The sequence below is a fragment of the Erpetoichthys calabaricus genome, chromosome 5 (genome assembly GCF_900747795.2).
Source record: "Erpetoichthys calabaricus chromosome 5, fErpCal1.3, whole genome shotgun sequence".
NCBI lineage: Eukaryota > Metazoa > Chordata > Cladistia > Polypteriformes > Polypteridae > Erpetoichthys > Erpetoichthys calabaricus.
Window position 1 is genome coordinate 53,739,114 of NC_041398.2, and position 25,800 is coordinate 53,764,913.

A 25,800-nucleotide genomic window follows, 5' to 3' on the forward strand; every position below is an offset into this window, starting at 1 on the left:
ACAAGGCAGGAACCAAACCCGGGCAGGGTGCCAACCCACCGCAGGCTATTGAAATCGTCAGAGGAAAAAAAAAAACTGAAATGTAGAGATGTCAGGTAATTGAAAGGAACTACTCTGGACATCTCTCTCCTAGGAGGATTCGTTTTGCCGACATGCTTGCATCGTTTGTGCATTAGCGGCAGGAAGAAAAGTAAAAGGAATACCGTTTGGCTGATGTGCTCATCTCGCTTGCGTCAGATTTTCTCTCTTTTCTCGGTGGTTTTACTTTGGCAATAGAATCGCTTTCTTCTTCTGACTCGTTAACTTGGGGCTGCCTTGCCGTCTCTCTGAGCTTCATGCTGTAGTAGCCTCCCAGTTGCGGGTTGGACAGACAGACACGCACGTACTTCCACACATAGATGTTTAGTTTTCTCTTTCCTCAGAGGTGAACTCCACCTCTCACTTCCGGACCGGATAGACTCACACACTTCCACACATAGACATTTATATATAAGCCTGATTCATTTGTTTGTTGATTTAAGTTGGTCTTTGCAAAGAAACTTTAAAAGTGGACTAACTGCCTATATCATGTGTTCATTGTTTTCTCTCATAAGAAAATCAAAGCTGTTGAGAAAGTTGTGAGGCCCAGTGTTTAGGGTGTTGAGCTGAGAACCTTTTACAGTTCAGCTTCTTGTACTGTAAAACACCACACACCACTACATCTGCCATTTGTCCCTCCAGCTGTACAAATCTGGGCTTCTGACCTGTAATAAGCAAGTACCAGCAGAAGTGCATGGTAAATATGAGCTCTGTTTTCCTCCATCCTTGTCATGAACCTCTTTATTTCCAGTAGGGCAGTGGTGCTCTGCGCTTTGCTTTTACGGATTCACTGACTGCAGGCTTTTGTCTCCTCAGTGAAGTGAAGATTATTTTGGTTTGTGGTGCATCACAAGTGTTAGCCTTTGTAACTTTCATTATTCTTAAAAATTCCTTCCAGAGTATGAACAGTTCAACCCCTCAGTACTTAATTTTTATGTCAGTTTTTGCCATTATATTTTAATAAAAACAACACAAAGGTGTAAATGGTTTGGATTTAGTTCATTAGTGGTTGTCACTCTTGCCTTTTGACAATCGTTTTATTTAAAAGAAGGAGAAAGGTGGAAAATTGGGAGACCCTTGTGCACTAAAAGTCATGACAATAGTATTTGTCTTTCTGGATTTTGGGAAGTACACACTATTCTTAGCCAGCTTACTCTTGTGCAGGGCATAAGGAAGAACAATCCCTGGGCAGGGTGCCAGTCCAACATAGTGTGGACACATGCACAAACCCCACACATGCTAGGATCAATTTAGTAATGCCAGCCCACCTAACCTGCATGTCTCTGGACTGTGGGAGGAAAGTGGAGCACCTAGAAGAAACCCACAGGGAGAGCATGTAAACTCCACACAAGGACGACACGGGACATGGACCATGGCTGGCGTCCTTACTGCCAGGGAGCAGTGCTGCCAACCTTACCACCCTGGAAGTATGTTATTAATTCCTGAGATGACAGATGGAGATTAACAGTGAGCTGTGTGATTAAGTAAGGAGAATTGAAATGCCAGTAAGAGTGGCATTAAGTTAAAACACTGATTGCCAGAAATTCTTGTGCCCTTCAAAACCCAAGTTCTTTCGGGACCTGGGGTACCCACTTCAGGAACAGAGGGTCAGTAATGCGCTTAAGCCTATCCTGGCATCACCTGACACAAGATAGGAGCTAACCCTGCATGGCTTGATAGTCCATTGCTTGCAACTCTCGTGCACACATTGACTCGCCAGTTAATGTAGCTTGGGGATTGTGGGATGTTTGATCAAACTAGTAGTGTCCCAGGACAAAGCAACGCAGACATGGGGAGCCTGAGCAAACTCCATACTCGAGCACTGTCTTTAGAATTATAAAGCGGGACACCTAACTACTGAGCCACAGGGCTCCCACACTTTGAACTTGTATTAACTATGTTGGCTTTCGTAAGATACTTCTAGGTCTAGACATGCACATGATCACTTTGTCTTATTTAAATCTTACATATTGTGATAAAGGCGTCATTTCATTTCATTTTTTTTTTAACAATGGTCACGGCTCTGATGCAATACATCTAATTTCAGTGGTTTATTTTTGAATTACACAAAACGACAATGCATCTAATTTCAGTGGAAGACTTAATCCATACAGCAGATTGTGCTCTTCTTTTAGTCCAAATAAGAGTTTTATTTTGTTAAACAGACCCCATTTATTTTGCTTCTGTATTTTCACCCAGGTATATGAGGAACGCTTGGTCATCATGTTCACCTTTATTTCTTAGCCTTTTCTGTTAATAACAAAGAATGATTGACTGTCACTGGTTCATTAGGTAATTTTGTGACTGCCAAAGTTTACACACATAATCACTGAATGAGGTTACTGGATGGGCTGAACAGAATCTTATGTGACCAGCCTGATGTGATGGAGGGCATAATTAAAGTTGGATATTCGAGCACAGGGTTCTTGGGGCTCAAGTTATAATAAATAATGAAGGCCAGCAACATTGTGGTAAACATACGCCTTTAAATATTCAAGTATAGGGTAATTTATGCAAAACAAGTTTACAAACGAACTACAAGAAAGTTCACATTTTAAAATGCCTTTTCTTGAAATGACCAACTCTGTTGTCGGTATCACGCTGTTCTCCTTATGGCGAGTGATTTGCAAGGCACAATACGTGTGTAACTGCCACTTCTGAACTTGAACACAGGGTATGTTCTCAGGCCCTCCAATCCACCGAGATTACTCTGTGCCTCAAGTGCCTTGCTGGAATAGCACTTTGTGATCACATGGACGTGCCCGGCACAGTCACCACTGCCCTGAAAACTGACGCACTGCGCTGGCACTGCCCGTGCTCTTTTTGTGATCCGTTGTTTACTATTAATTGTAACATGCATCTTTTGTAAACTTTGTACAATTGTAACTGAACTGTTGTTACACCTAATAAAATATTGAAACATTTTGTAGTGATAGTTTTTTTCCTTCTAAACATTTGCCTGTAACAGTTGATTATTTATGATGTAAAAGCTTCAGGTTGTAAACTTCTTACCTGGCACTCTTCCAGTACCCTAAAGCTCATTAACAGAAAAGTTTTGTTGATGTGGAGACACCTTCTTTTTTTTAGTTCCTATTTATTTTTTAATTCTGAAATGCCTTGTTCACAAGATAATTATCCTATGATGCGTTTTCATCTTTCCCATGTTAGGTCTTTGAGACTTTCTGTTTTGAGTTTAGCGTCCATTGACAGTACCTGCCTGCATGTGCCCCGTAAGTGTGAACGTCGGCCTGACATCAGTAGGATCACTGGGCAGAAACCCACTGCTACGTGACCACAGGTAGGAGGAAAAAAATCGATGTGTGAGAGTGCTGTGACATGTTTATAGGTGTATATTATCAATACGCTGTGGACAAGTATTAGTTTTATTTATTTACTTTTGTTCTGTGGGTGTAGTGCTAACGTTTGTGGCGAGAATCTAATGGTGATGCATTTTATTTCCAACAGCTGGTGCACCATAAAATTCAATACTGCTGCAGAGACAACTGTAAATGTTCTGACGGAGTTTAATTTAGGCCAAGTGCTCAAGTTTGCATTACAGTGAAGAAGTAGCTTAATAAAAACATTCTGCTTGCCAGTATTGTTGTATTAAAATGAGATGTTCTAGTACACTACAAACTAGGACTGTCTCTCCAACTGACAGGTGCGACTGAAGGCTGACGTTAGCGTTCTACTTACATGCTGGTCACATGTGGCTGCAGTTTTGGCAGGACCCTCTGTGTGCCCCGTTCTGATTGGCTACAGCTCGTTTCTGCATGAGCTACTCTGTGAGCAAAAGTAAGTTACTAGCATTAAAACAAGGTAAGTGGGGAGAAGTGTCACAGGATTTTGAACATGCTTTTATTTGAGAAATGCGTTCATACATTTGCTTGATTATAAAAGTGTAGTAATTTATTAAGAAAATAGCAAATTAATGTTGAAATGGCAGACTACATTTAGTTAGCCCTGCTAGTTTTAAATGCACTTCTGCGTATGTTTAAACACTACCAGAATTATGAACCACCCAGAGGTAAGACTCCCCAGATCGGAGTATTCCCATTCTTACTGTTACTACATTAAAAAGATGGAATTGAATTTTTTTTAGGTATAATAATTTGCCACATTTTTGCCTGTTGGGATATGATTTTAACCTGAACTTAAATAATTAATTTTAATTAATAGTAAATAGTTTAATTAATGATTACTTTAACTTTAATCAAAAAGCATTACAATTGTCAGTATATTACAGGACTCAATCCGAATACCTAACATTTTTTTACTTGTTAGACATTAGAGACTCCTGCAGCCATTATCTTGTTCTCATTGGCGTATCCATTTGGCAAACTTGGCCACCATACAGGTGACCACTGATGCTCTTGTATGTTGTTGGTGACAGTCCCAGTGTCCAGCTTAGAACGTCACGGTCTCTTTAATGATGAGGCAGAGGCAAACCCAGTTACTTGGATCCATGCTAGATACGGTAAAGGCTCCGCCATTTAGGAGGAAGAGCGGGTTCAACAGACCAGGAAAGAATATCTTGGGGTGGAGGAAATACAAGAGCAAGACCTGAGGCATGTATGTACTCAAAGAAGGCTGCTGTAAGGATTGATCAATACCCTGACTGTTAATTCCGTTTAAGTAATTGGAAATGAAATATTTATTTATTAATTTTTAATGACTGGCTGCTTGCGATGTCCTGCTGTAATCAGAGGAGATCTGATGGCACAAAAGGTTAAATGGAAGTGTAGAAATCAAAGGTGGCCTCCTTTCTCCTTCTGATTAGGTAGAAATGACCAGTACTTGCTGGGCTTCATTTTATTTGAAGACTTGCCCAGTGGGAGAGCACAGAAGACCAGTGTTAGAGGGCGACGGTGTAGATGCAAAGAGATTCGGCAGGGTGCCCTCACAGATGGAAAGTGGGCTGAACTGAATGAAGTAAATTCCCGAGACCACAGAATTGGCGTGATATGAATCATCTTCCATTGCCACTTGAAGATTGTAAGTAGTGCACAGTAAAGGCATTCTGTTATTTGGAAAAGAATCCTGTTTTAGCACACTGCAAATTCATAAAGTGTTGTGTGTACTGTCTGGTCTTTTCAGTTTCATGAGATTGTGGATGCTTGAAACGTTCCTAAAATTTGTATTGGCATTTCAGTTTCCAGTGCAAAGCACTGTGGATATGTTCAAGTTAATGAATAAGCTATTCTGGCAAGATGTTACGTAGACACCAAACGTGTGGAAAACATTTCCGCAGGCTACCACAAGTACACAGGCAAACGGAGAAGTTGCAGTGACCCCTGGGTGAAATTCCTGGGGTTTAGGAAAAATGTGCTCTCTTTTATTTAGAATGGGGGGGGGGGGGGGTCATACTGACTGGAAAAACTCTTGGGTGGATGTACTTGTGCCACGTCTGGGTGTGACGTTAAATACCTGCAGGGTTTATAGAGGAGCATAAGGAGAGTGTGTCCCATAAGTCACGAGTAACTTAAAACCACAAAGCAGCAGCTAAGCTTACTTACAGATTTCATTCCCTTCAGTTCCTTTCCTTTAATCTGAAAATTCTAAAGCAGCTGGGCATGGAGTCTGTCCAGCAGGGCCATGAAGAAAGAAGACGTTCTGTGTAATTATTTTTAAAACTGCCTGAGGCTCCAAAGAGGCTTCTAGAAGGCAGGATGTTAGGTGGCCACTGGCTCATACTTTAAAGACAGTTTGTCTGACCAAAATGTACGGGCACTGCTGCTTACCGCTGATGTTTTTTATGGACTTGACAGTAAGAATGTGCTCCCAGTTATAGCAGCATTCTGGAAATTTCAGGGTCGCACGGTTTGTACCGTTACTGCAGTGTGACTGCTTATCTGTTTGTCTAATCCAGTGCAGCATTTCAAGACCAGAACCTGCCCTAGCAGACACGGGCACAAGGCAGAAACCAGTCCTGACCGGGAGAATTCCATGATTAGATATGCAGCTTGAATAAGCTTTGTGTGTTCATAAGACCAATGCATTTAAAAAATCATGTTGAAGTAATCCTTTATTAACAAGTTAGATGAACAAAAAAAAAAATAAGAGGCAGTTGGGGGAAAAATAGTGCTTTCAATGCAAACATGACTTTGTTTTCTGATTGATCCCTTAGGGTTGTGGGGAGCGTCGGCCTGCTCCAGCAAAATGAGCAACACAGCAGAAATGTGCCTTTATATGGGTCAGCATGGAGCCAGCATTTTAATAATTCTGTATTTTGGATACGAGAGGAAACTGGAATATAGCGAGAGTACAAGTGATGTGAGATAGTGATCTGGCCAGGGCCTGAGCTCAAGTGTACGTCATGTCACTTTAGTCTGTAAACACATTTTACACAAGTCCCTCAGTTAAATGGACAAGTGTGTGTGTGTGGTCAGAGCTCAAAACCACGTAAATCTGAGGGAAAAAAAATTACACTTTTATGTTTATTTACTGCACACTTCTTTAAATTAGCAGGTTTATTAAAGTATAGGCGGACTACTCTGGGCTTTACTACCCGTGGACAAAAGTCGGCGTATGCAGATTTTCAACACCACATTGAAGTCTGCTAAAATGTGAGCTGCTATTACATTTTTTTTTTTTTTAACTTTCATAGTATACATTCATTTTCATTGGGAATTTATGTTCTTAAACATATGCAGTTAAAAAATGGTGTCTACATGAAATGGTTACAAATATGAAAATAAACACTTCAGACTGCAAGTCAAGAATATTCTCAAGTTTCTGTCCTGGTCTTCACATTGCACACACACACACACACACACACACACTGCTAAATGTATCTCAAGTTGTGTTTTGATCCTGCTATTTTAAAAGAAGTCTGATGGCGCTCTTCACCCCGCTGCCCGTCTCACTCCCCAGTGCTCTTGCACTCCCTTGGCTGTCTTTCCTGTAGCTCACTTTTGATGGCGGTTTTAGCACTTAAGGTAAACTTTTTCTCAGAGTTAAGACAAATTGTAGTTTTATACCAGCAGTGTGGCCAACCAAAAAGACAAATATATAGAGTCATATTATAATCTGAATTTTGGGATGTTTTCTTTTTATGGATTTATGCATTTCCTCAATATGTTTATTCTGTGATGAAGATGAAGTTACTGTCTTGCTGTTAGATTTTCTCACAGGCCCAGCTGTTTTGTTCTGGTTTTGCATGGCAGTGACCTCATCAGTTTATTTGAGGTGTGATTGTTAGTTTGGTAATCCAGTGTTGCTGTCTCGTGTGACTTAATCTTGCTCTCTACATTTAAAAGTGCAGCCTGAATCAAAAGTGAGGCTTGTGATAAAATTAACAGGCTGATGCCATCTATCAACAGAATTTGTTTTTTTATTTTTTATTTTCTCGTACACAATAATTGTGCTGACTTGTGACTCTGTTTGGCCGCATGTCAGTCTCAAAGGGTGCAGTGCATTGCAGTCACTAACACGCATACTTTAGCTGCTGCTGCACATCAGATGTGGTGACCACCAGTGTATCTCGCTGTCACACCACCAGTGGCACTGCTTGAGTGGGTTGCGGTGGGTCGCCTAAGCCTTCAGCAGAGCTGCTCCATATGTTTCTCTGTTTCTAAGGGAGATCGTTTCATCCAAGGGGGACCCCCTCAGTCACGCTAGTTATACAAAGTGGGTCTTCAATGATTGTAAAAAGGTCTGTGCAGGTGGAATTGCATAAGAATTAGCCATGTGGAGCAGCGCTGATGAGAACAAACACTAAAAGGCCCTCCAAGAGTCAGAAAACCCATGAGACCCTGTCAAATAATAATACTAACAACAAAAAACTCCATTACCACGGCTAGCTTTGGCTGTTTTTAGAACATTATTACCCTACTACGCTAGGTTCTTGTGTATAAGCCGGAGACCAAAAATCATACGAATTTTTAAAATAAAATCTTATCATAGATAAGCCAGACTCATGGATAAGCCGAACGTACTATAACCTATAACTAATAGAAGGGAGGGAGGTCAGTGGTCTCACTCGCACCCATTTAATTTCTTTAAGGGGGGAGAGAGTGTGAGATATTGGCGTCTCTCTCACTCCCCGCATGGCGCGGTTGGAGCGGCCGGAGCGTGTTCTTTCTGCTCTGGGCGTCGCCGAGTCAACACGCGCGCGTAGCGGTCATTTAAATTGTGATTTTATATGTAAGCATATTTAAATATATATCGCAGATTTTTTGCTGGTTCGCGGATTTCTGCGGACAATGGGTCTTTTAATTTCTGGTACATGCTTCCTCAGTTGGTTTGCCCAGTTGATTCCATACAAGGGACGCTATTGGCAGATGGCTGAGAAGCTAGATTGCTTACTTTTCTCTCTCTCTCTTGCGCTGACTATCTGTGATCCTGATGTATGGGGATTGAGCAGGGGGGCTGTTCGCACACCTAGATGATACGGACGCTCGTCTAAAAATGCTGAAAGATTATCTTCACGTTGCTATCTTTTATAAAGCTGATTCCTGAAAAGACATGCTGCACAGTGCTTCACATACTTAAAAGCTCGAAGGGCACGTATTGATTTTTGACTGAAAAACAAACTCTGTCTCTCTCTCTCTCTCTCTCCCTGCTCCTGACGGAGGGGGTGTGAGCTGCCGCCTTCAACAGCTTTGTGCCGCGGTGCTTCGCATACTTAAAAGCCAAACAGCCATATTGATTTGTTTGCTAGAGATTGTTTTCTCTATCTATGTGACATTCTGTGCTCCTGACACGCACTCCTTTGAAGAGGAAGATATGTTTGCATTCTTTTAATTGTGACACAGAACTGTCATCTCTGTCTTGTCATGGAGCACAGTTTAAACTTTTGAAAAAGAGACAAATGTTTGTTTGCAGTGTTTGAATAACGTTCCTGTCTCTCTATTACCTCCTGTGTTTCTGCGCAAATCTGTGACCCAAGCATGACAATATAAAAATAACCATATAAACATATGGTTTCTACTTCGCGGATTTTCTTATTTCGTGGGTGGCTCTGGAACGCAACCCCCGCGATGGAGGAGGGATTACTGTATAAGCTGGATTTATGTATAAGCCGATATTCTATTTTTTCATTTTCACAACTTTTTTCCTTAGATAAGCCGCGGCTTATAGACAAGAACTTAGGGTATTTATTTTCCTCCTTTCCTCAGCTGTCAGTCAGCCATAAGTCATCACATGACTGTACATGCATTTTAAAACCATTTAAATGAAAACAATGTCGCTCTACATGAGATGTGCGTATGGCTTTGTACTCTTCCACTTCCTGCGTACTCCGCCCATGTTGATCGTTGTTAACAGAAATGTATTCTGTTGAACCAAGAATGGGTACCAAAATGTGCATTTCTTCCAAGTTCCTTTTGTTGTCATAAACAGACCTTGGAAAGGCAGAAGGTGTGCTTTCTCTTCAAAGTGGACATTTAAAAGAATACTCCACCCAAAGATGAATATTTTTAATATGTTACTTGAGGTCTTCTTCTGTTCAGATGCTTGGGGGTTTTTGAGTGTGTGTTTTCCAATCATGAGACCATTTTCTGGAAGTGGTCTATTTAACAATATTCTAGTAAAAAATTGTGTTTGGGACATTGTGAGCTGACAACTGGGTGACTTGTCACATGTGATTAGTCCAACAAGAGTAATGGGGGGATTTTAGATTATTATTATTTTTCAATGGACATTTTTTGGCATGTTTTACTGTTACTCGGCATTTGTCTAGATGCCTGTTGTATTAGAAACTTTCTTATCTCTGTTCTCCATGAAAACATGAGATTAAAATTTTTCTCAGCCATCACTACAAACTCCAGGCCATGGGGGTGAGTATCATGAACGTTACTGGGGCTCCTTTATACAAGTACAACCCTGGGACTGACTGCTCTTTTTATCTTTAGCCAAGTCACAAGTTGTTCATTCTTTTTAGTTATTCTGCTGTGTATTTAAGAGCGAGTTTGTTGTTTCTTATACTTCTGTATTTATTGAACTTTAAATGTCTTCTAGCAACAAAGTATTATCTAACTCTGTAATCTTAGTAATGGCCATGGCATTGGTTAAAATTAATAAAGTGTGTTTCACTTATGAACACAATTTGGCAAATTAATGCATACTCATCCTTTAAATTGTAATAACAGAAATGGGTTCAGTGTAGGTGTATTAGAGTTAGTAAAATAATAGCATATGCCATTAAAGTAAATCATTTTACATTTATTTATTTTACATTTTTCTCCCCATTTGAATACACAGATGTTGTAAAATACAACAAACTTTGGTATCCGATGTATCAAATATGATACATATGAAACGTGGGATTCCATGAGCACCATACTGTAGTGAGCAATAAATAAATCTCTTTAACCCACATGCATTCAAGTGGACTCGCCAGGTTTAAATAGTAAAACTGCTGCATATACAATTATATACTTTGCCCCTTTGGTCTTCAAACAAAAGTGCAGAAATATATTTATGGAACTGCTTAGAATTTAAACAAAGTTTTAGTATTACTAATTAATCAAACAGAATATAAACCTCAAAAGAAAACTGCAATTGCGATACATTTGTGAGCCCACATCTGCAACTGATTTGCGTAGTTTATTGATAAACAATACATTTTTTGTAGATTTAATTGGTAAAAAAATATAAAATTGTCATTCAAAGTGTTCAGAGAAGAAAATGTCAAGCCGCCGACACCCTGACAGTCCACAGAAGAAGCTCGACTTATCTTGCTCGGGTTGTTCTGTTCTTGGTAAGCCAGACTCCACTAACTGCTCCCTGTCTGGAAGGCACCTTCATCTCCTGAAGTTGGGACCTCACTCCCCAGCCAGAATATTTATGCTCACAGATTAAGACGCACTTCCCATCGCTTGAAATCACCCACTAGAGTTCATTTATGTAATGTCGACATAACTTGGCTGCCCACCAAGACTGTTAGGAGCAGTGGACACAATGGGCATTGCCCCTCTGGGCAGAAGTACATTTACTGTACTCAAATGGCCTCCCAGTTCTAACTTCTAAAGCACACATTTTCCCATTCGGCACCACTCACTTTGTAGAATGCCCACTATGCCATCACTTTAGAGTGCTATTCTGAGCAATGTCTAGTAGAAAATGTCCTATTACAGCCACAATGACATTTTGTCTTCTCCTTATCATCTACAGTACATATTTTGCATATCCAAAGCTGCAGGCGCTAAAGAAATGGAATATTTTTTTACTACAAGATTTCTAAATATTCAGCTATATTCTACATTTATAAATAAACAGTGTGTAGCTCAAACATTTGATATGAATTTAAAACACCAGAACAGAAAGTTGACTTTGTTTTAATGTGCTTCACACTGTTACAGTTTTTCCTTTCTTTCAAACCATTCAGAAAAACAAAACCCGTTTGTGAGATTGGCTGATGGAAATTTAGGCTGAAAGGCCCCGGAGTGAGTGCTGTTCAGCCAACTGTAGCCATCTTTACTGTCTCACCGAACGTCCACCTTAGGGTCCATTATGAAGAGATCTGGTTGTTCAGCTGCCCAGGGTACTGTTCAAATCTCTTCTCTGCTTCATCACTAAAAGCATCACCTAAGAAGGGAAAAAAAGTCAATCAGATGTCCAGTCCCTGGATGAATCCTGATTTGGAGCACACCTTCTCAAGGTGCTTTACAGATCACTTAAAGGTTCTTGTCAAAGGTAACGAACAATATAAAATACTGTAGAACAAATCTGGAGAGCCCACCAAAGTCTAAAATGAACTAGAAGATTCACTGAGAGTCGACAAAACATAAGCAAAGGAGTCAGTCGGAGCCTGAAACAAAGGAATAATGCTTTAAGTAATGGATTAGGAGGGCACATGCTGAATATAAACCCGGAGGGAGACCCAAACAGTGAGCTGTGAAGCTTTGGAAATATGACAAGTTCTGAGTCGGAAGATAGTGGGTATTTGGCAGACTGGTGACTGATAAAGTGACTCCAGTATTTACAGTTTCTTGTATAAGTAAATGTAAGAAAAATGTATCATTGCGATACGACCAAGTTATGTGTGCCACAGGTCCATCTTATTTAAGGAAGACGATAACGCAGAGGATGTTGATATGGTGGACGTTACACCCGAAGGGCTGTCTAGAGCCCATAACACAATGTCAGAGCTCAGCAGTACATGATGGCTGCCCCTAAGGAAACCCCTTTTTAACTTTTCATTTTTTGCAGTCTAGGCTACATTAGTAAAATTAAACAGGGCTGAGGTAGAAGCAGCATTCACATCTACATTTGTATGATCTCGTGAAGATCAAAGCTGCTGTTTACGGGTTAAGGCACACACATTAGGAAGAGCTCCACTAAATCCACTGTGCTAGTCGGCAGTCCAGCGATGCCCAAATTTAAGTATCACATTTATTCTGTAGGTGTTCTGATTTTGTTGGAAATATAAAATATTTTTTTAAGAAAGAGGACTGTACTCGGACAATTGACCAGATTTTCTGTAACCAATAACTCCAGACTGTTTCACCGCTACCAAATTGTACTGAAGAATCAAAGCCATTAAACCAGATGCTTAGTTCATTGAACCAAAGAACAAAACACTAAAGAATCATTGACTTGCACCGTGTGTATCCAAATCTCAGGTACTTTAGGAGTGCGCATGGCAACCCATTACATGGTCGTTCTAGAAATTTCACATACTGTGTGTCCCCTTATTTAACATATTGTTTCCAAGATTGACCATAATGCTAAATAACCCGCCTTACCAATATGGCAGTTATGCAGCCACACTCTGTGTCCATCATATTTGCAGTTGCACTTCATAGCATTGTTGGTGAAATCACTTTCTGCTACTTCATAATGAGGGTTAATAACAACCTGCACAAGAAAGTAACCAAAAACAGCATTTGAAAAAACAAAATGTAAGCATACACCACTGCAGTATTTTATAATTTTTGGTATAATCACACAAACATCTGTTCTTGTTATATAACTAGCTTTCTGTTTCGCTCTCCTCATTGAGTCACTAACAGCATAGTGGAATTGTTCAGTACTTGCAGTCTGAAGCCACTGCATCACTTTTATTTGTGTACATCAATAAATGTTTGCCAAATGCAGTCATTTAAGTTCAGTACACTGTAGAAATTGGGGCGCAAATTGCTTAAGTAACAAACTGTGATGCAGTGGGCAGGAGGCTGGGACAACGCCTGCCCATCACAGGACACACTAATGCACACACTCGGACTTCAGAGGTCATACTTAACTGTGACATCTTTGGTATGTGGAAGGAGACCCCCACAGGCCTGGTGGGCTCCTGGATGTAAGCCCTGTGCCTCTAAGGGCTTGTTTATACTTCACGCTCAGAATGCGTACACGCACACATCATGGCTACCACATGTTCATTTGATGTGTCCTCTTAGCACGTCCTCAGAAATTTACGCGATGCGTGCACGAGTTGCAGTACCAGCAAAAAGTCAGGGGCGGTATGATAAACCGTTTTGAGGATCCTCCTGGATCGACGCGCATGCTTCAATGTTAGATGAATGGTTCAATGTGGTGAAGCAAAATGCTGACATACAAATGCATTCGTGATGCTTTATATTCAAGCGTTGCATATTCCCCATCGTAATGACACGATGCATATTAAAAGTCTCAAAACAGCATCAGAATATACAGCAGCGTATTTGAGACAGAAAAAAAAAAATGAAGGACATGGTGAAAAGTTGTATTTTGTGATTAAAGTGGATATTTCGACTTTAATCTCGAAATGTCCACTTTAACCTCATGGTTTATTTTATCATTAAAGTACACCGTCGTAAACGTCATCTTAAAACTGACCCGGTTGTTAATCGCTACGTGCTTCTGGGGATTCCTCCTGAACTGACAGCAGCAATCACCACACAGAACACATTAAATGTGCAGAGAGCTGGAATATCGCACATTTAGAGTCCTTAGATTTATATTTGATATCACTTTCATGATTAAATGCATTAAAGTATGTATGTTACATTTTACAGATAAATCAATAACTTCTTAAATAATGAATACTGATAATTGCACATGTTGTGGCGGCACGGTCTGCCTCGCAGGAAGTCATGTCCCTGGTGTTCCATGCCTTGACTTGGCATGTTTTCCTGGTGGGTTTCCACACTGTGCTCATATTTGGGGATTTAGTGATTCTACAATGACACTAGTGTGTGTGTGTGTGCTTCACCTTGCGATGAGCTGATGCCCCGTCCAGGGATTGTTTCTGTCTCACGCCTGATGCTTGCTGTAATGGGCGCATCTCTGGATTGATGGATTTAATCATTAACACTAGAATTACCAGAGCCTACGAAAAAACTCGTATATCCGGCCCACCTTAAATCGCTTCTTAAAACCTTTCTCACCTCTCCGCCAGCGTCTTTTGTCATCTAAATGTACTGATAAAGACATGCTGCCAGCAGCTGGCTATTCCATCCCCCCAACGACTTAGAACGTAAACAGGCTTTTCCCAGCTAATGCCTTGATTGATTACCTGGGAGTGAAGTGGAGTTTTAGAGTAGAAATAATAAGATTGTTATTTGAAACACACGCATTTCATATGTGTTGCATTTCTACAGTAATCTGTGTAAACACATTGTTAAAACAGAAACGTGTTATATATTCTAGTAGCAATTGACAAAATGTAGGCATAAACTATATAATGTATGAAGCCTGAAGTCCAAATATCAAAGAAACACTTTCACAAAAGGTACAAAAAAAAGCCACCGCCAAAAAAACCCGCCTTAGTGTGAGACATTGACATGACTTAACTATCACTGCTTCCGTGGCGTAACAGTATCAGACGCTGGCTGGGAATCAGAAGGTCATGAGTTCGATCCTGCACAACTCCCATTTGAGAAGTGTTCTTATTTTCACTATTTTAGAATAAAAAGATACATTTGATTTCAGTCTGTAACAGCTGGTGTAATTTATGATATTTGTAAAGGTTAGCTTTATTTTTTTAAAATTCACTTTTCATTGTCTCAGTCGCGTTCAGGATCCATCCCTACCGCCCCCCACCTGACGCTGCTGTTTTTACATAAAGACGCGCTATAGTTCTGCAGTGTATCACGATACATACGACCGCGTGTTTTTTCCCCCCCAATATTGCCAGTCCCCACGTGTTGCTGTATGCTGTTTCTTTTGTACTCCAGGACATGCAGAGGAAAGCATAGTAAAGAGCAGTAACTTCAGCGCTATATGCAATCATCAGTCACTCCCCATCTGACACTGCTGTTTTCACATAAAAACGCGCTAAAGCCCTGCAGTGTACTTGTGACTGCATTGTCGTACCAATGCTTGCGAACTGAAGTGTCTGCATGCACTTTTCGTGGCATTATACGTGTATTTTTTGAGCATGCCCATGTAGCTCAAACACAGGAACATATGTTGATGTAAAAGTATAACAAAACAAGTGCACTTTTATTCAAGACTATAACCGAAGAAAAAAGAAAGCAAGTTACAGTAGGCGGTTGATATGACAGCTTGCATGGTGGAATGCTAAGAACTGCTGATTTCCATTCTGTGCTATATAACTTAACATTTGAATCTGATGATTGCATATAGCGCTGTCTTGTTTAGTGTGCGCAATAACATGCAGGTGGCCAGTTGCTGAGTGCTACAACGCACATTTTAAAAAAAGAAAGAGACAAATATATGTGACGTTTTGAAGAAATCATTTTATGACGCGAATAGTACCAATCAGAAAACATCGTCGAAGTAATGCAATATTATTTGAAAACGAACAGCGTCAGGTTGGGTGTGAAGTTATACTGGCGCTGTTTGAGTCAGATCAGAAGCTGAATAAGCTGAACAAGCTCCTGTTCTGACTCTAAGTAAAAAGCATGAATTAATCAACAGAAATAACCGCGATTGACATTTTAAAGTTAACGATTTACAGTGCATACCAATTTATAAATTTAATGTCCGTTTGAGGAAAAAAAAAACACTTTCTTCAAAGCTGGGAATCGAACTCGCGTCTCTGTGGCAGAGTAAGGCAGTGGTGCTCCAAGTCAGCAAACCATCCTTATAACTTATTTTTTTTCAAGATCCATAACACACAGACAGACAGAGCACTGCGTAATACAGAGACAGACAGGCAGAGATATACAAACAAACAGGGAAGGCACATGTACTGAAAGAAAAAGCACTGAATAAGCTCACCAGCTCTAACATTACCCCTCCCCCCCGATCTGACTCTCTAAGTAACAGCGCAAGTACAGACACAAATCAAGTGCATGTGTGTACTGTATAATATTAACAAAAGAGCAGCTTACTACTGAAAACGGCAAATATAGGAGTGAGTGGGGATCGAAACAGTACTCTTGATCACACTTGGTGATATTGATCGCGGTTATTTCTGTTGATTAATTCATGTTTTTTTACTTAGAGTCAGAACAGGAGCTTGTTCAGCTTTTTCAGCTTCTGATCTGACTCAAACAGCGCTAATATAACTTCACACCCAACCTGACGCTGTTCGTTTTCAAATAATATTGCATTACTTCGACGATGTTTTCTGATTGGTACTATTCGCGTCATAAAATGATTTCTTCAAAACGTCACATATATTTGTCTCTTTCTTTTTTTAAAATGTGTGTTGTAGCACTCAGCAACTGGCCACCTGCATGTTCTTGCGCACACTAAACAAGACAGCGCTATATGCAATCATCAGATTCAAATGTTAAGTTATATAGCACAGAATGGAAATCAGCAGTTCTTAGCATTCCACCATGCAAGCTGTCATATCAACCGCCTACTGTAACTTGCTTTCTTTTTTCTTCGGTTATAGTCTTGAATAAAAGTGCACTTGTTTTGTTATACTTTTACATCAACATATGTTCCTGTGTTTGAGCTACATGGGCATGCTCAAAAAATACACGTATAATGCCACGAAAAGTGTATGCAGACACTTCAGTTCGCAAGCATTGGTACAACAATGCAGTCACAAGTACACTGCAGGGCTTTAGCGCGTCTTTATGTGAAAACAGCATCAGATGGGGAGTGTCTGATGATTGCATATAGCGCTGAAGTTACTGCTCTTTACTATGCTTTCCTCTGCATGTCCTGGAGTACAAAAGAAACAGCATACAGCAACACGTGGGGACTGGCAATATTGGGGGGAAAAAAACACGCGGTCGTATGTATCGTGATACACTGCAGAACTATAGCGCGTCTTTATGTAAAAACAGCAGTGTCAGGTGGGGGGTGGTAGGGATGGATCCTGAACGCGACTGAGACAATGAAAAGTGAATTTTAAAAAAATAAAGCTAACCTTTACAAATATCATAAATTACACCAGCTGTTACAGACTGAAATCAAATGTATCTTTTTATTCTAAAATAGTGAAAATAAGAACACTTCTCAAATGGGAGTTGTGCAGGATCGAACTCATGACCTTCTGATTCCCAGCCAGCGTCTGATACTGTTACGCCACGGAAGCAGTGATAGTTAAGTCATGTCAATGTCTCACACTAAGGCGGGTTTTTTTGGCGGTGGCTTTTTTTTGTACCTTTTGTGAAAGTGTTTCTTTGATATTTGGACTTCAGGCTTCATACATTATATAGTTTATGCCTACATTTTGTCAATTGCTACTAGAATATATAACACGTTTCTGTTTTAACAATGTGTTTACACAGATTACTGTAGAAATGCAACACATATGAAATGCGTGTGTTTCAAATAACAATCTTATTATTTCTACTCTAAAACTCCACTTCACTCCCAGATAATCAATCAAGGCAAGAGCTGGGAAAAGCCTGTTTACGTTCTAAGTCGTTGGGGGGATGGAATAGCCGGCTGCTGGCAGCTTGTCTTTATCAGTACATTTAGATGACAAAAGACGCTGGCGGAGAGGTGAGAAAGGTTTTAAGAAGCGATTTAAGGTGGGCCGGATATACGAGTTTTTTCGTAGGCTCTGGTAATTCTAGTGTTAAACATCCTTTTCAGAGATATTGCTGCAAAGTGTCCTCGGAATTTAATGGATGCTTCAGGCAATTCACAACACAGCAAACCCGTGATGATATCTTGCACTGCCACCTGGTGGATTCTTCCAGATTTACGTAAAGTAAACGCACAAGTATGAACAGTACAACACTTGCGTAGCAGTAGCGTCTGCCAGAGCACGCATCACGTGAAGTATAAACCTGGCCTAAGTGTGTTTTACTAACATCTTCATTATTTGCTATGCTTGTCTGAAAAGTTTATGGGGGAAAAACAATTCCTAAAGTCTCCCTCTTTGTTTTGGTGATGATTAAGATGATAGTACATGCCTGTTCCTGGAATTTCTTTTTCCCAGCGCGAAACAGAATCAAAAGTGACTATAACTGTCTATGTTAATCAATCTATCCACTTCTCTAGGGAAGGGTCATAGGATATGTATATTAATATTGAACTAAATTCATGTTAACTTTAAAAACTCATTGGGGGGAAAAGAAAGTTCAAAAGTGAGCGTAGTGGGCTTAAGTGCATTTTGGAAATTAGCTCTTTAATTGTATTTTTAGATTACTCTCAGTGTTATTTGCATGGCGCTTTTCTTGCACACAACATAAGTGGAGAGTTACAGTACAGTTTAGATTCTCACTGCAACACTTTTTCTGTTTGGCTGTTGAGACAGACATTTTTAATGTGTTTACTGTGCAAGATTCTGTGTAAAGTGGTTTTAAGAACTAATCAGCGTCTTTTAATGTGACAGAGACATCTGCCTGGGGGACAAGAAGAAAGACTGATTGTGTCACCTTGTGTTGGGGTCCTCTTAGGACAAAGACACAGTCAGGAGGTCATTAAGTTCAAAGCCCCACTGTTCCTCTTTTCTGGTCAGATTTGTAGAACATTACAATAATCTGGACAAGAACAGGCCATTCAGCCAACAAAGCTCGTCAGTCCTACCCACTGAATTCTTCTAAAATAACATCAAGTTGAATTTAGAAAGAACCTAAAGTCCTACTGTCTACCTCTCTACTTGGTAGTTTATTCCAAGTGTCTATGGTTCTCAGTGCGGGTGTACAATTTACCCTTAGAAAGTTTCCAACTCTGATCCAACTCCCAAACTCCCCTGTGTTTGTGTATTTTTTCAATATTTTGGCAGAGTGGACTAACCTTAGTAATTAAACTTTGAATATATAAGGAATGTTTTACTTTTTAGGGAAAGCTTTTTGCCTGAATGGGTAGTGTAGCTCACAGTTGGGCTTTCTTTGTTTTAGCAGGCTATTGTCATGACAGGGTGGTCTAAAAATGGTGAGTTTAACTGATTTTGGGTTGTCGTTCTTCTTGATTCTGTCTTATCGTTTGAACAGTATTTTCTCCTTACCTGTAGAATATAGTTTCCTGGTTTCACATCACTAATATCAATCCACTGGCAGTCAATATCATGGCGGTATAAGTCCCAGCAGCCAACAGTGATGCCCTGTTCCCCAAAGTTTGCACACTCGTACCTCTTAGCAATGCCTGCACAATAAACAAACACAAAATTTTGTAAAACATTATTAGGCCAAACTGTGAGAATAAAATTTCTATTTTCCATACCACCATTTTCTGTTATAGTGTCAAGACAGTGCTAGCAGCACAAGAGACAAAGCAGGAACAAAACTTGGACAAGATGGAGGTCCATCGCAGAGACCACTCTCACACACAGCTAGATACACCAGGTCAGTTTAGTGTCCATCTCAAGGTAGTCTAAGATGCATGTCCTGGAAATGTTGGAAAAGCTGGACATGGAAGTGAGTATGATGTGCACACACCGCAGTAAACAACTTATTTGACATGTTGATGCTGGAGAATAAAGTAAAGCCTTGTCAAATCGTGACACTGTAGTGTGTCTGGCTATAACTCGTCTCGATTGAAAAATGTGGAGATGGAGTTAGAAAAGGGTGTTGGCTGTCTTAGTTTAAATGACCGCAACAGACTGTTACATATACAATGAAATAACTGGGTACACAGATTCTTTTCAGGTGATTCTATACAAGTAGTCGAGCCAAGACTGGATCATGTAATCAGTCACTTGTAGTCGGTACCATCTCATGAACAGCCAAATGAAAAGCCTTATTGTGAAACTTCTTTTGTTTACCAGTCCATTCATCTATTGTCACTATGTTAAGGTCCTGGTATTGGAAAAGCTACATTGCCCAAATGTTGGGGGAGCATCATTGAGATGGTCAACTCGGTAGCTCCTGGAAAACAACGTTATGGAAAAAGCCAACAACAGGTGAAAAGGAAGTTCAAGTAGGCCATGATGGACTTGTTCAGCAAAAGTGTTAACTTTCACTTCTTTTTTTTTTTTATCTGTCGGTCTAAAGTGCAGTCTTGTTAATATTGTTTATTCCAAGGTGTGTTATCATTTTAAGATCTTCACTAAGCTTTTTTTAATGAAAATACTCTCCGAGCAATGATGTTAAAGTGTGCTTTCACTGAGGGTTCAGCACTGGGGCCTCTCCTGTTTATGTTGTATATACAAGTGAATATCTGACATCTTGTGGACAAGTCATTAAGAAGACTAACAGAGTGGCAGCAGATGTAGCCCAATGCGTGCAGTAGAGTGCAAGTCAAATTTATAGGTAGGCTATTGAATTCGCTTGGGTCATTGGGAATAATGTGTTTAGTTTTGACTTTAATGTGACAAAAAAAGGCAACAGTCCAGAGAAGAGTGACAGTGTGGTCTCCAGGACCACGGGCAGTGATTCAAAAAGAAAACACAAGTTGATTTTTTCCTGTTTAAAGGAGTACTCCACTCAAAAATGACTTGTGCCATGGAGTTTGTAGTGATGACTAAGAAAATGAACGGGACCCAATGGTGACCAACACTAGACAACAGCAAACACAATCCACAGCCCCCTCATTCACTGGTCAAGAGGTTGATCTTCAAGTCAAAAGCAAAATCCCATGCAAAGGGGCTTAGCGCTTGTGGACTACTTTCATTTTCCAGTATTTACACATTTGTTTTTTAACACAAATCACATTTGTTTTGCATGTGACTAGATGACTTGATGTGTGGATTATGAAGCATAATGGTGTAATGATATTGTTTTGCTGTTGTCCAGCATTGCCTTCCATTCTGTAAGAAGCTTTATGTCCTTTCTCCATGAAGGCACAAGATTGAACATTCTGCTCAGTTTTCAATATTTACTACATCTGCACTGTGTGTTCTTGATGCATTGGTAATGTGGTTGATCCTCTGACATAACAGCATAAATCTGCACATCTAAGTGCTCTTGTGGAAAGAGGATTTGGGAACTCCTGTTACAGCCGCTGAGGGGTCCACCCAGGTTTGTTAAAACCTTGAAAATGATTTTTTCAATTGTTTACAAAGGACATCAACAAACTGTCCACGACGGCTGTGTTTTCCATCCTTAGATAGTAAAGTATGCAGCATGCCTATAGTGCCATTTCTGGCCTTTCTATGCATGTGTCGTGTGATTGAGCCCTAAATCTGAGTTGGCCAGTGTGTTGTTCTACTGCAATTCTTTTAGAAATTCTCAACTCTTTCCATAGGCAAAGCACATGTCGGCACTACCAGGTTCAAACCCCTCACTAAAGCTATTGTGACGTACTGCCCATCTTGATTGTGTCCTGTCTCTTAATAACTGTAAAGTAATACCCAAAACACAATTTGCAAGGCTTACCATTTATAAATGACACTTCTACTAGATTTTACATTTTAGTGTCATTTTGCTTTACACCCAGGAAAGCATGTAGAATGTAGAAATGAGTTGGTAGTTGTTGGCCACACCGTGTCATGCTGTATCACCACAGAACGGGTCCATTCAGACACAAACCCACCTTCCTGACACTCCGTGTCTTCGAGGCAGAAACTAGCCTTGTGCCCTTCTGCCACTTTGGTACCATTCAGAGACAGTAAATCGTAGTAAGTGAAGATGTCCATGCTGTGGTAATGCCTAAAAAAGCACAAACAGGAAGCCCACATATGAGAATGCTCTTGGCTGGTTGTCCTCAAAACACACAAGATACACAAGGAATAAACAGAAAAGGCTACTCTGTTTAAAGAATATTTTTAGGCAGTGTTCCTGGGAAATTTCACATCCTTCAATTATAGTCTTTGATTATACAGCACTGAACTTAGCTGATGATTTATTTCCAGGACTTAATGGTGAAGCCCTTAGGTGTTTTAACATGCCACAAATGATTCAGCACTATATCTTTAAAATATATGATCTAGAAAAAGCATTAACAGCAAAAATCATAAAGCCTATAGGACAAAAAAAAAAAAACTAAAAATAATATCAATGAAAATACCTGCCAGTTAGGGGGAATACATTATAATAATTAGAAAATCCTAACAAAATTGCACTGTAAAATGAAAGAGGTGCTAGCTAAGCAAAATGCATTCCTTGCCCACAGATGACGTACTGCAAACATGAACAGCACTGCATACATTTCTAGAACAAACATTGAGGTCTTTGGGTTTGGATGTCAAGGAGTGTGCAGACGGCCAGCTGGCCCAGTGTCTGTTGACTCTCAGTTAGAGCTGACCATGGGCAGAGAGCTTTATTTCTTCCAGTGATGCTGCTGACTTGAGTTATTCTCTTCCTCTCCTCCATTGTCAACTGGCCGTAGTTTAATCATGTTAACAGACACACATTGTTGGGTTATGTTTTGAATTTTGCTTTTTAAAATGTTAAAATGAAGAAAGAGCTTCATAGGAAACATATCACTGTCAGGCTTCACCATCTTAAAACAAGTCGTCCGAGATTCTACTGATTAGGAGTCTCGCTCGTCCCTTAACGTGTTTGGTAGGACAATCGAAATGTTGTAAGGAATTACTTATAAAGGAGCAATGCCAGACTCAAAGTCACAATGAAATATGCTTCAGTCAGAAAACCTTTTTATAAGGCATCACTGTATTACAAGAACAAGTCAGATTTAAATTTACAATAAAACTATAGTCAAAGAAATGAACTCTGACAAAATTTTGATTCCTTTAATTGTCTCAAGCACCAAGTCTTCACTTAATGGGGTCTGTGCTTGGACACTTGATAACGTGTGCTGCGCCTTCTTTACCAAAATCAGTCTGAAATCGCAGTGTCTTGGTATGTGCTGTGTCCACACGCACAGGAAATGTCAACTAGGGCAGAATGATACAAATTTAATACTACACGTTGAGTATCCCTAACACGAAATGCCTGGGACCAACAGTATTTGGGATATTTTTGGATTTCGGAATGTTTGCCTACACATAATGCAATATCTTAAGCAGCAAAATGACGACTCGCACGCATAGTAATTCATATCACCGAGGTGTCATTAAACTTTGTGTTGACTTGACAAATACATTGCACCTCAAAAGTGATGAATATGATGCTCTGACTGCATTTTAATTCTCTTTTAAGAGGGTCCATGGCTGTGTATTTGTACTGAACAGCTTTCTTGGTTTTTCATTAGTTTATATTGGTTCCCTGTTGTCACTTTTCAGGACTTGCTGACAGATCATGAATACAATATCTCAGCCAACCTTCACTCCATCATGCCCGCTGTACTGGAAGACATTACATCAGTTTTCGCATGGTTTGGATGTACATACATAAAACATAACACGTTTCTGGCAACATAAAATGGTAGTCTGCAGCACTGTCTGACTCTCCTAATGTAATCAAATTACTTTATTGCACTCGTATTGCAACAATAATAATGCCAACCATGAGCAGTGATGCCCCCATTAATGTGCACGTCAGCTGCAATTTTAATGGTGCAATGAAGAACTTTTGAACTGCTGCACAGATGTTATGATGATGCTTCACAGGGACCAAAACTCATCAACTGTGTTTCATTGCTTAGTGGTGCTCCATGCTTATATTGGCACCCACTCCCACCAATCATCAACTGTGTGTTGTTTCCTCATGGTGCTCAATGCTTCAACCGGGGAGCCCCCAACCCCACCTCCATCCCGATCTGAAAGAATGAATTCATTTTGAATCTGCACAGATGTTATTTACATCCACTTTTTGGCATATGTATATTTTCACGCTCAAATCCAAGTAAGGTTTTCTAAAGGAGAACCCTGGGGTGGAATTTTCCAATTATGGCGTCCTGTCAGTGCTTTAAAAGCTTTGAGTGTTCCAATCCAAAATGTCAAAATCCAATTTGTACTGCATTCTAGAACATGTCCAGCTGCACTTGAAGGCTGTTTAAAACTGTATTTAGAATTCACATGTAGATGTAAAACAGGTCAGGTCATGTCAGGCTGAGGAGCATGCACTGGTACAGCGGGTTGCTGCACCCAGCACATGCTGAAACGGCTTGGGATCCTGGCTGACAACCTTCCAGACAAACAAGCGGTCCAATGTCACCACCTGGAAATGACCCTCTTATCTGCTGCAGTCAGGTGTTACGTGGGCATCCCCTTGGCCTGGTCCAGCCACTCGGGTCCTCAACAGTGAGGATCCTGCAAGCTTGATGACCTTCTGGGAGTCGTGCCACATGGCCGTAGTGCCATAACTGACGCACCATCACAAAACAGGTAATGTGCCTCATTCAGGACTCCATGAGCAACTGCTCATTTGACACAAAGTCAAACCAACAATACCTAAGAGACACAGTACTGAAGTAGTCCATTTTTCATCTCAGGTCACTGGATAGTGTCCATGTCTCACAACCATGTAGCAAAACCGGAAGCACCAGGACTCTAAAGACTTGGGCCTTCGTCCTTTTGCAGAGATATCAGGAGCGCCACAAGTGAGAAACTTGATGTGAAACTGGTCCTCGTATGTTGGCACTAGTGCTCACTTAAACTCCCAGGGTATCATAGGATATATATACATAATTACATACTTTGGTTCATTGATATGAAACTATCAGTATTTGAGAACTGAGGGTTATTTAACATATATGAGGGTTTAATGATTTATTGTGAAAACAGCATATTAATCACCTACATACAATATATCTGACGACAAACATTGTCGCCCCAAGAATTTCAAATACTTGTTTATCATACATATGCAGAATTCTAAGCATAAAACATTCTAGTGTCGGTTATTGTTTGACCGCTCCTACAAACATAAGGGCTCATCTCTGTGGGAATCGTGGATGTTGGGCGACATGTGTGTCAAGTATCGTGACTCCTTCTCTTACTGAAGAGACTGCCGAGATATTAGAAATTATATCAAGGTATTCAAAATAGTGGTAAGTTTTACTCTGGGGATATGACTTAAACTTTACATCTAATGAAAAGGAATTATACATTTCAATATATTATAGAATGGAAAACAAGTAGTACTCTGTGACTCAAATATTTTGATAATATGATGTTGGGGATTGCAATCAGCATGTGGGGAGTTTTAGTACACACAATTACTACTGAAATGTGCCATTTTGTATCTAAAGCATATTTTAAGGTGTCTTAACAAATGTGCTCTGACAGTTTGCAGAACAAGACCTGATTTGGCACCATTCATGTCACCATGAGAAAAAGACTAAGTGCTGCCCAGTGAGACTGGTGGGCTTCTACTTTAGCTTGCACAAAGGAACATTTCATCTAGACAGTGAAAGTTAATGAAGTGATCCTGTTTAATGACTGGAATTCACTACCAGCAGCATTTATTAAGTGGTAAATATGGGCACCCTGCACATTTCTAGTTTTCAGTCCTTTCATTACCAGTTTGAAATGTCTACTTGTAGATGTATCTTGTTAGTGCCATGCTCTCAATTAAGGCTGAAATCATATGAGCTCTGCCATCCCATTGGTAAAATTCAAGTAGATGATGGAACCTAAAAATGCTGTCTAACACTTTGAGCAAAAATAAACAGTATTTTGATTAAAACATTTTG

General features: G+C 40.1%; 1 protein-coding gene across 6 annotated transcripts in view; it reads right to left on the bottom strand.

Annotated features, from left to right (window-relative positions):
- Positions 1-11,341: 11,341 nt before the first annotated feature.
- loxl3b (lysyl oxidase-like 3b) overlaps positions 11,342-25,800 on the bottom strand; it is a 147,557-nt gene continuing 133,098 nt past the window's right edge. For all 6 annotated transcript variants that reach the window (XM_028801540.2, XM_028801539.2, XM_028801538.2 and 3 more), the window contains 4 exons: positions 21,796-21,911; positions 19,331-19,467; positions 12,768-12,879; positions 11,342-11,607 (listed from right to left, as the gene is read on the bottom strand). In XM_028801540.2, the coding sequence (XP_028657373.1) occupies positions 11,531-11,607; positions 12,768-12,879; positions 19,331-19,467; positions 21,796-21,911 (442 nt within the window). In that variant the 3' untranslated portion in view covers positions 11,342-11,530. The remainder of the gene's footprint in view (positions 11,608-12,767; positions 12,880-19,330; positions 19,468-21,795; positions 21,912-25,800) is intronic.